This window comes from Neodiprion virginianus, chromosome 2 (assembly GCF_021901495.1).
Source record: "Neodiprion virginianus isolate iyNeoVirg1 chromosome 2, iyNeoVirg1.1, whole genome shotgun sequence".
NCBI classification, from domain to species: Eukaryota; Metazoa; Arthropoda; class Insecta; order Hymenoptera; family Diprionidae; genus Neodiprion; species Neodiprion virginianus.
Window position 1 is genome coordinate 36,118,659 of NC_060878.1, and position 11,615 is coordinate 36,130,273.

At 42.2% G+C, this 11,615-nt stretch overlaps 1 protein-coding gene across 6 annotated transcripts; it reads right to left on the minus strand.

Annotated features, from left to right (window-relative positions):
* Nucleotides 1–1,820: 1,820 nt before the first annotated feature.
* Nucleotides 1,821–11,373, minus strand: LOC124298364 (uncharacterized). Of its 6 annotated transcripts, none has more exons than XM_046750253.1 (7): nt 11,239–11,373; nt 9,604–9,854; nt 6,797–7,025; nt 6,230–6,391; nt 5,624–5,831; nt 4,632–4,827; nt 1,821–3,739 (listed from the first exon to the last, which is right to left on the minus strand). In XM_046750253.1, exons 2-7 carry the CDS (start codon nt 9,693–9,695, stop codon nt 3,547–3,549), a joined length of 1,080 nt encoding a protein of 359 aa, XP_046606209.1. In that variant the 5' UTR covers nt 9,696–9,854; nt 11,239–11,373; the 3' UTR covers nt 1,821–3,546. The 6 variants fall into 6 exon arrangements, with proteins under 6 accessions (XP_046606209.1, XP_046606211.1, XP_046606212.1 ...); XM_046750255.1 differs by having other exon boundaries at nt 9,604–9,843; nt 11,239–11,372; XM_046750256.1 differs by having other exon boundaries at nt 9,604–9,797; nt 11,239–11,365.
* Between the last annotated feature and the right edge of the window lie 242 nt (nt 11,374–11,615).

Genomic DNA, 11,615 nt, shown 5'->3' on the forward strand with positions numbered 1-11,615 from the left:
ACTCGAGTTATTACATACAATGGAAGTAAGGTGGTCATCATCTCGCACAATATTATAACTATACCACGATACCATAATATATGTACAGTAGAGACGCAGTCCAGGCATATACTTGCAGCTTAATATATTTATATAAATATTGTATATGTACACATGTAATGATAACAATGTCATAAGTTACGAATAGTAACGATATAAACCTTTCAAACTCTTCACGTCAGACTGATTCGTCGGGCCGTATAACACCGCAGATTGATAAAATTAGTTTTCGAGCTCATAATTATAACGATAGTTTTTGTCAAATCCCAGTATTTTGATTTTTAATTAGGTACGAACCTGAAGTTTTGATTGGATGGATAATTTTTGACAATAAGTATTAGTTTCTGTGTTTACCATCTCACCTTCATTGAGATATGCCTGGCACTAACTTTTTTAATTTCCAAATATCCGTCATCCATCTGTTTGTATTTCCTGCGTGATTTTCATGCAATTAGTACAAGCTTCGAATCGTAATAAACTACTTTTCTCGATGATAAAAAATTCGCTTGCATGGCAGTCTAAAATTACCAGTTGATAACTCCTGAAAGTTTTTTACACTTTTACAGTGCAAGTAAAAGTAGCAGACTCGGTTGGACTACTATTTTATAGCTGAGCAATGAATTTGATCTACCCTATAGTCTTTCTTTAGTAAGTACATTTTCCCAAAGTGTATAAGTTGATATAATTAAATATGGAGCAATTATTAATCGTAATACGTACGAAAACGCCGTTAATATCGTGGAAATTCATATTCCATGAAAAACTTCTCTTTCTTATGCGAATTTACCATGACGAGGTAAAGATATAAGCTAGCTAACTTTCTAGTGTAATCTAACTTTACACCTATTTTACGTATACCTAGACGCTAATTATTTATTAATAATTTGCGTACTCACTGATTCATTTCTGAAGGTCGGTCAGAACGACTTTTACATATTTGTCAGATTTACCGAGATGACGACTCCAAGAATTAACACTACGAGTATGCCTATATATTCAACCTTCGAACCATGCGATAGGAGTAGTAATACGAGATCCACCGCCTCTATTATGTTCTATACATACCCTAGCAACTCCTTAATTATCGTATATTAATTTCACAATAGATTGTTCGGCTATAAATTTGACTGTAGATATGTTTATTTAATATTGCCGTATCAACTTTCTACAATGTCGAAAATTTCTTGTACACATTCACGAGATTTGTTGGAAAATCTGCGAATTACACTTGAAGATACTTGAAAATTTTCAACAATGTAATTAATTAACGACAAACTAACGAACAATACTAAAATAATCATTACGCTAGCTTGTCGACTAATAAGTGCAGTGATCTCTGCTAGTCCCTAACTGCTTCAACAGTCTATGTATCATACCTAAACTGGGTATTCCAACATTATCTATTCCGCATGTCTGCAATATGTGATATTATTCGCGACATGGAATCGTCTAAAATTTTATTTCGTTTGAAAACTGACCTTCATTCTATAAACTGCTCGTGCACACAGTCAGATTAAATCTGCGAAATCCCTTATATTTGATATCGTCACAAATCATTCAAGGTGTTACTATGCAGCTTAAAATCATTCCTAATTCCTAATTAATGCATGTTCTGACCCATCGCAACCCTAGCTTGTACAGACCGCGCATTATCCGTTCGCATACAGTAATCGTACGTAAGTAGCACCATAATTGGATATAATCACGAGGAAAACGTATGACAATATAGGTGTGTGCAATTATTCCTCGCTCAGGAACGGGGTAAATAAAATGATAACAAAAATAATAAAATCCCTTTTGATTAAATGCTGCGAAAATATATAAAAATTCTTGAATCACAATGTATACAGTTACTTCGGCACGTTATAATGTCAATAATGTCAATCCATGGTAACCAGAACACTGACGTCGTCATCCTCGACTCTAACGGTCGTATAAAGCTTACCAACAGTCCGACACTTCTTTATTTTAGCCCGTTGGTTCCTCGCTATTGACAGCCATCCGCTCCCCCCGCTTGGATTAACTTGGACAACGGTATCAAGCTGATTTCTGCTCGATCCACTCGGTGATTTGTGGAGTTTCGTGATTGCATGATTTCGTCTCCTGACCGGATCCGGATCGGCGCTCGGTCCCGCTTGATTTCCAGTGATCCAGCTAGTCTCCGACGAAGAGGTTCTCCTCAGTTTACCGCGAAGTTTAAAACCGGAAAATCCGGTAGACGGAAGATCGACGTCGGTGTCGGTCATCTCGATCGATACAGATTGCCCAGGATCTCCAAGCGAAGATTCACACGCGGTTTCGGACCTTTCAGACTTCGACGAGGGTGGGATCAACGGATAAGTCGGAGAACGTTTGGTGGAAACCGTCCAGCCGGTACCGAGAAACTGGGATCCCGTTATACCGAGCTTTCTGGACCAACTGTTCGACTTCTCGTGTTTCTCCGTACCCTCGGAGGAAACGGATCTCGGCGTCTGGTGAACAGGAACACGAATCTCCGTGACGTCGGGTATAGGATCGGTGGAATGGTGCTCAAACGAGGAATTTGTCGATCCGTAATCCTTCACCGAAGTGGAATTCGAATCGTGAGTTGGGGCGGATGGAGATTTTGATAGAACTCTGTGCTTCATACCGGTTCTCGGATTGTCGAGACTGGACCTGGCAGCATTGGCGAAACTTGAGCGGCGGCTGCGAGGCAAATTCCACTCCGCGAGTCCGTGTTGCCTCGTAAAGGAGTCGATCCAGTCGGAAGACGGAGGCGCGGTGCTCGGGCCCTCAAAAGTCCACTCGATGGTCGCCGACCTTGAAAATTTGGGTCTACTTGAGGCCGCCGTATTCCCGGACTCTTCGACTCGTTTTGGACTCAGATGTTTTTCCTCGAAGGATACTTGCGGGCTGTTGTTCCTCTGGCGGATGGTTCGTCCCGTGTGCTTGGACCCTGTAGTGCGACCCGAGTAGCCCGGATTTTCGAACGACATGCTCGATTTTTCGTAGTTAGATTGTCTGGTGGGTATAGGTCTGCCTTCCTCTTTGCCTCCGGTCGACGTCAGGTCAACCGCAAACTGTCTACACATTTTTTTGTCCCTCTGAGCTCCCCTCGCACCCCTGCTTCGGTCACTGTCGACCATGGTTCGACTCGCTTCGACGGTCACGGGGCCCCGAAAAGTAAAGCCTGGGGCTCGAGTCTTCGGGTATCGAACTCTTCCTGGTCTGTCAGCCGGGATGTACGACTCGTAGGACGCGTCAGCTGATTTTCCGGCGTCGGCAGCGTCGGAATTTGAATCCGCGATATCTGGTCGAGCGGGTGACTGGCGCGCGGGGAGATTTCCGATCGCCTTGAACGTCCAGTCGGGGGTTTCTTCGCCCGAGGAAAGCGGGGACGAGGTAGAAGAAACCGACGACGTGGGTACGAGCGGAAGCTCAGAGGGCCGTGCTTGTGCTCGCCGTACTAGCCGTGCAGGCAGTTTGTACGCCGGGTGCCGAGGCTGGACCCCCGACGTACGGCTACAGCTACGTGGAAGCCGCGTTGCTGATCGAAGTCGATTCAGTCGCTGCCGGCTGGGGCCTCTCGTCGAGGGAATCGTACAGCGGGAACTCGCAGCATAATATGAACTTTAGGAACCACGGCACTTCGACGTATATCGACGGCGGGATCGGGATCAGCGGAGAAGTCGACTGCTTGTAGTACCGATAGTCCGAATTGCTGAAAATTCGAATCATTATTCATTCTGTAAGAGCTGAAGAGTCGCGAATTTCCTTTATTAAGGTAAGCGTACCAGTTATTGACTTTATCCCAATTATTGAGTTTTTTTGGTTGTCTGTTCGATCCTTAGTTCTAAAATTACCAAAAAATTGATTTGTAGTGTTTAACCCTTTAGCAATTGGTTTTAGTCATCGAGAAATTCACAATTGATGCCATCCATTTATAATTTTGGCGAATAAAAGAGTCAATAATTGGGTCTAAGCGTGTCAATAACTAACCTTACATGGTCTGAGAAAATGGCTAATTCCAATTCTACTCCTCCGAGTACATATTATTTTTACAGGGCATACTCAAAGGCCCCATTTATTCAAAGGATTTAAATATTTATCCGAAGTCACCATTGTGGTTTGGTAACGCGTGATTGTCAAGAATAGTTTTATACCGTAAAGGTACTTCATTTTACTCGTCTTCGTCGGTATTTTTACACATGTGCACACAAATGCGCAAACACATACGAAATGATATAGATATCTGTATGCATGCATTGAAACTATCGGGTTTTAGCTGAGCCAAATAAAAATTTCGTTGCCAAAACTATTTCCGCGTTTGCCAAACCGTTCGTCATTTTTTTCTTTACAGTATTACAAAAACCACAATGACTGTTACAAACGCTTGACACCAACTGCAAAGACGGTCTCTTATAAGCCCATAATCGTTAATCACCGATCGCACGAAACGTGGTTGTTAGTTTTTGGTCATTCGTTGGTTCTGATTTTTTACCGTTGAATACCGAGAACTGGCAGAATTGCCAGCAGTCGATTCAGGTCAGTAAAATATCGATGCAGTATACGTATATCCGAAGTTAAACGTAGCGATGCGGAATAATACTTACTCTCGGTATCGTTCGTCGGCTGATTTTTCCAGCAGAGGTATCCCAGAGACGAATAGAAGGAGCAAGGTCGTGAACAAAGGCGATGCGATGGCGACGTATTCAGCACCCTCAATTACGTTTAACGAAATTATGAATATTCCCCACCAAACGACGATTTCACCAAAATAATTTGGATGCCGTGAAAGCCGCCATAATCCTGCGGGATAAAAAATAGCCATCTAATTTTACGAAGCGCTCAAATCATGGAATCGGGAAGAGCGGTCAAAGGCCGGAACTTTTCTCGTCGAAAGACGTTCGGATCTTTGATCTCAGGGTTCGTACGCTTTTTGAAATCTGAAATTCCCTGACTTTTCCGGGTATTCCAGCCTGAAAATAGGATTTTTCTAGCAACATTTCATGACATATGCCACTGATTAATGACAATTCTTTTATATATTAATACTAATACCTTCAATATTACCTAGTTTCTAAACTGACTGTCTGACTATCAATTTACAAACAGCCTGCAATTTTCCGTAAGGAATAATGAAACAAAATTTTGAGTGCAATTTTGTCCTCTCTCTTAAGATCGTCAGTACTTTGTATAAGAACGGGTTCGTTTCTTCGACAGACTCAAAATTCCGGAATTTTTTTCGAAATTCCTTGAATTTTGCCTGATTTGTTCCGCTATAAGAAATTCTCTGAGTTTTCCCGGTTTTCCAGGTTTTCTCTATGCGTACGAACCCTGGATCTCTTTAATTTTTTAATATCCAAGTCCCTGGCTAAGGCACTGTGAAAAATAGGCACGATTACGCCACTCTCTCCAACGAAGTAATTATCAATAAACCGAACCCCGTCGGCGTGACTAGTCACGATCGATATCAGAAGTTGGTGTTATTAATAGAAGCCTGCGTTGCCTCCGTCATCGCGGGTCTGCGTAACGTATCGGCCGAAGGATGTTCAACTTCGTACCAATAACTTGATAAAATAAATACGAGCAAGCAGCTTCTCACCGTCGTTGCACCACTTTCCGTCGTTCACGGGGTCCGATCTGAAGGAGAACTTCTGAAGATCGGCATAAGTCTCGGCCAGAAGCCCGATGACGAAAAGTCCAGTTCCAGCGCTGTCCAGGGTCGTCATCGTCTTCGGTGCCGGTGGAATTTTGTGCCGCGGAGAATTTATGAATATCACCGGCAAACTAACGACGAATACCCAAACCGCCTGTGAACCAATAGTAAAAAAATCTGGTACATCAATGGCGATCTACTTTTTCGATGGAAATGAAAAATTCCAACATTTCATGCGCATGTACCACAAATGTTGCAGACCCCGCACCATTAAAGAGGTGGTCTGGCTCTGATTGTGGCGAAAGGTCGAACCGCACTAAACTTTACTCCTCCTTTGAGTACGAGAGATAAATTGAAATAAAGATTGTTGAAATTACTGGTGATGGATTCAAATCACTTTTGGTATTCTCCCGGCCATATTTCAGGTAAAAAAAAAATATTCATCGGAGGTAAGTAGCGAGAGATTTATTGTGTTTAAGCAGCTAGAAGTCGGCTCTTCAAAGATGTACGTACGTACGTCAAACTGACGTAGGGGATATATTTTGCACGTACCTGGAAGGTCCAGAAAACGGCGAAACGAATAATGTTACTCCGACGATCGTCGAACCTCTTGTCCCTTCCTATCTTTAGAATTCTATACAGCAGGTAGCCCGATAGTCGTGCACCCCAGAGACAGATGAAAATTGTAACCATCAATTGCCGACTATCGTAATTCTGAAAAAATAGTCGATGAAGTTATCTTCCCCGTGCTCATTCGACTTATTTCAACATTAAATATCTGAAACCACTTAGTTTGGAGATCACTTATGAATTGTTTAAAAACATAAATTTCATTGGGCGATATTGTGATGTTTCAACAAATTTGTAGAACTTTCGTATAATGAAAATGCCCGTGTATATAATTGATCACCCAAGTTGAACAGTTTCAAGATGCAATATGTATAAGACCAAGGAACAAACCCACTGTGCAAACTTTGTTACATATCTGTAAATGCAACACGTGAATACTTCAATTGAACAGGAAATTCATATACTCTCGGAGCGTACGGCACCTGCTTTTCCCGATAACTGGAAGGCTCGAGAGCATCCGGTTAAGGTAATCTCAAGATTTAAATGTACCTTTCCATCCTGACCAAGGAAGAAGGTGAGCAAAGCTATTATGACGAAGTTCGTTCCGCCCGCAAAGTCGGTGACCTTGTCGATCTGGAACGACGCAGCAATGATGAAAAAGATGAACTGCATCGCGACGGTGACGATGGCACTGATGGCTAGGTGATCAGCGTCCAAAATCTGAACAGCCATGTCCGGGGATTCTTGCGACCCCGCGGGCTCGCTCAGGCAGGTATCACTGTAACATTTTGAAAATTTAGTCGGCTTTGTTCACACAAGGGGTTGATCTCGTGCATATTCAACATAGCGATTACAGAATTTAAAGGCCTCCACAATCCAGCATGATACCTATTGATTTTTTATACTAAGACATCCGACGGGCTCCGTGAACTGGGTCATGATGTTTCGACTGACTAGGGATCGAATCGCCTTACCGCGGTACGTCGGCACGTTGTACCTGCCTTCCAGCACTGCAATGACACTCCAACGGGTCGATTCAGTTTTGAGGATAAATTTTTATTCAACAAAAGTTTAAATCGCCGACGGGCGTGTGTTTGACCCATTCAATCACAATATTGTGGACAAAATCGGCGACGAGATCGTTAAATTAGTTTTGAACCGCGCCTACGTACGATCTTCCAATTATAAGATTACGTGACCGATGACGTCACGAATGGTACTCAAAAGTTGAACTTGTACTATAAAAATTTCTATCTATTTACCAGGTCGATCCGTATATAACACCGCAGTAACAACCGACTATTTGCTGAACGAAAAGTGTCGGATCTCGTGCTCTGCGCAGTTATGAAACGTCCTTTCAATTGCGGTTCTAGAGGTAGATTGTAGCCCTTATAGGCATGTCGAACCGGTGAGAGATAACGAAAGATTGAGCTGGCTAGGCGCGATAAGCGCACTTCTCCGCGTTAGTCATTTAGCATAGGACGAGAAGAGCCCCACTTACGAGTGACACGCACACTATGGGCGCGAAAAACGTTTTGCGTAACTAATACACAAGCTGCGGGCGAGGTTTAGGCAATGGAAATGGAATGTTCGACCAGGCATGATTACACGCAAGGCGATAAAGTGCAACGATATTACAGGTATGTAATCGTTACCTTAAGCCAGGGATGAATATCAGGCATTGCCGCGGATCATTCCAGATCGGCAAGTTTGATCCGTGCGTTACTGCATGCGGGGCGCGAAACGGGGATGATAAATCTGTGCGGGCACTTTGTTTCTATGTATATTGTACACGCGTTTTTTGGGTTTCTTTTTTCAGAGTGCAAAACGTCACATGCTGTCGTAACTCGTGTTAGCCGCGCTCGCGATACTGACAGTGAGAAGCGGACTCCGGGAACGTGACGTCGCAGCCTCCGTAGAGGATCAATATGACCGCGCGAGAGTCTCGCTCAGACCGCGGGAGGGCAAACACCCGACCTGGTCAGCCGGCCTTAGCACACTGACACACTCCAAGAATCCTAGAACACTGAGCCGACGCCTGGACCAAGAGTAGAGCCCAGGTTTACGCCAGTCTACGCCAGTTTACGGCTATTGAATAAGGAAGGAGCATAGAGAACTGAGTGCGGACAATCGGTCACAGGGCGCAGGCGGGTTTTCACCCGCTTCGTAGGTATAATTACAGAAATTCGGGCTTAAGGGACAAGACGAAGAATTCTACGAACGTAACCCAATTTTATTTGTATTAATCAAGGAAAAAACCGCGCAGTTAGTAATCAGCGATTTTTCCCTTTATTCAGATATCAAGTGACTCGAAAGTATTTTTGGACTGCTTGAATCTAAACAGTTTTATTTCCTCGTCGCGGACTGTCTTCAGCGAGCGGTTTCAAACTTTTTGCTTCAATTTACTAAAATACTAAGTCCTACTTGTGGGTAGGTAACTATTGTTTTTTCGTTGCCAGCAGGGTCGATCACAGAATTCAGATCATCAATCAATTTCGAATTTATTAACGTCAATTATTTTCCGTTTCAAATGATCTCTTCTCAAAATGGCAACGCAGAAGATAACTTTTAGAGTCCCTACAACGTTTGAACTTATCACGATCGTATAAGCCTTTTTGCTATGCGCATCATCAGGAGGATCATAGTCGTATGATAGACAAGCAGAAAATTTTAAGTTATCAAACACTTCAAGGCCTGAATATTACGTAATATCTGAGTGAATAAATACGAACGTGCCAAACAATCCAGGCATTCGTATAAATCTGGACAACCGGCTAATGGCAATCAAGTTCCGGAAAACTTGGAATTTTTAAACATATTACTCATGAATCTCTGGTCGCCTTCAAACGTCATACATACTTGTTATTCATTCCCTTTTCGGAGCAGAACGCAATACTGGCATATCAACATTTTCTAATCTATCGGTTTAACGATAAACCAACGGGGACCAGATAGGAAAGTAGTGTGTGTCTTGGTACAATATCGATTTATTTACAACCATCAAATACCCGGCAAAGTACACCGTGTAGAAGGCGCGTAACAAGTATAAAATAGATGATGATGTCTGCCTGATTGACGGAACATATTATAGCAACTCACGTACGCATATCTCATATCCCCCCCCCCGACTTTTCTCTCCAAAATGAGGACAGCTACGTATGAATTATGTAATAACTTTGAATCGTGAGATTTTACATAAAACGTGAGAAATTCGCGGTGATTATTAATAATGATACAAACAAATTATGTTCTAGAAGCGTAACGCCTCATGCAGTTTCATGCTTTCAACTTCATACTCACATAGATATTTGTGAAAACAGTTTGCTGAACAAGATTTGAAAGAAATTAGTACATACCTACTAAGAATGCCAACGGCAGAAAGGAAGAAATTCAACTCCTCTGACTGACGCATCGGAACGGCAGCGGGTGGTAAACTGTGATAATTCATCGACTGGCCTCCGTCCAATACCCAACACACGCCGCCGCGTGATATAACTTATTCGATTTTATGCATTCGTTTTGTTCGTATCTATCCCCAATTCCCAGACGTCTGAACAGAGAATTCACTGCGGTGATATCAGGAGTTGCATAACTTTCTGTAAAATACCTACGACAAATGACTCGAGGTTTTCAAGATCTCCTTCATCTGTACAAATCAGTTACATTCCAAGCTTTTATTCGAATCATTGTGCAACGTGCAGCAAAACAAGCCTCATTTGATAAACAATACGCACATTGTCTATATTTGAACGCGTGAATTTGAATCCGGTTACACATATAAAACAAATAAAAAACAAAAAACAAACTAGAAGAATAATTATATACCTTTCACATGATGCGTTCAAAACTATGTTTAACAGCGGTAATAACAGTCAACGTACAATTAAACTCGTGCCAATTCGTAATCCAAAATTAACAAAACAATATCTCGCCCCGTGTCAACAGTGTGTTCGTCACGGGTGTATGAAAGGTTGCAGCCTTGATTGTACGCAGGGGTATCGTTGCATCCACAGAGTGACTATATGCATGCTACTTAGGGGGGTGCCCGGGTCGATTTCGACATTGACTTAAAGACGAAAAAGACGTCATAGTCGGATTCTATACGCAATTCAGAACAAAAATGCATCAACACATTTTCATTCGACGCAGAAATAAAGAAGTGGCTTGTACTCTACGAAATCGCAGTAGTAAATTCGTAGATTTCAATATGCCGTTTCCTTATTTCATCGTGAAATGAAAATGTATTGGAGTGTTTTTGTTCAGAGTTGCGTATAGAATGGGGCTCTTGAGCTCTTGAGCTCTTGTTTGAATTTGAGATACGTAGACTTTGATGTTTAGATATATTATATACGCCAAAGTCGAAATCGACCAAGGCACCTCCATAACAGAGATTTAATCCAACTAATGTCTTTACGCCATGGTTCGAAAATTAGAAAATGCATCGATTCAGGAGTATTGAAACCTAGGAAGTAGCTGTTGGCAATCAACTGAACGTATATCAAAACGAGCATTGATCGAAAAATAAAAGAATTGTAAATATGGTCGCAGGGTCAATAATGAAGAACAGCAGCCGTTTTAACGAACATAACATAACCTTTTACCCTATACGATTATACGAAACTATGGTAACAATTATTTATTTATACGGAGAGACATGCCTTCTATAGGTATTTGCATAGCCCCAAAATAGCATCCAAACTTGCGAAAGTAAACGTGCCTATAATAATGAACTGAAGCGATGGTGACTAGGGATTGAATAACAAATTTTTCGATTATGACACCAGTACTAATTATTATCGTACGTATGTATTACGTACAGTGCCATTGGACGAAACAGAGCAACAGATTGCCAAGTATAAAATACTTCTAGGCAAGACAAACAACATATTTTTGCGCGATGTACTCGCTGCTATTTATACATGCTCATAATACACAGGTTAGAATTCGTTCGATGCCGTAGGCGAAGAGTCTAGTGGTAATTAAGTACTCACGTGCGTGGGCTGCGGATTTCGCGAGGGCGAAATAATCAGTGCGTCCTTCTACGTTCTACGCCGGAGGAAAACCCGTGTTTGTCGTGAGTGGGTAGCAGGATAGCTGAGAAAGAAGAAACGGTAAGCGGGATGCGCGACGAATTGTCGTAGAAAGTTCCGTTCACGCAACGATCGTAGGATAGGCGTGAAAGTGACATAAGAGATTAGACATGAAGCGTCTTCTGCTGGAAGCAACTGTTAGGTTTTCATTCCGAAGGGAATGCAACCTAAGCTCGTTATGATTTACGTAATGAAGCGATGGACGCTTGCTGCGAGACAATAGACTGCGATATTCTATTAAAATCGCAGGAAAACAAGAAATTACTAATCCAACATCT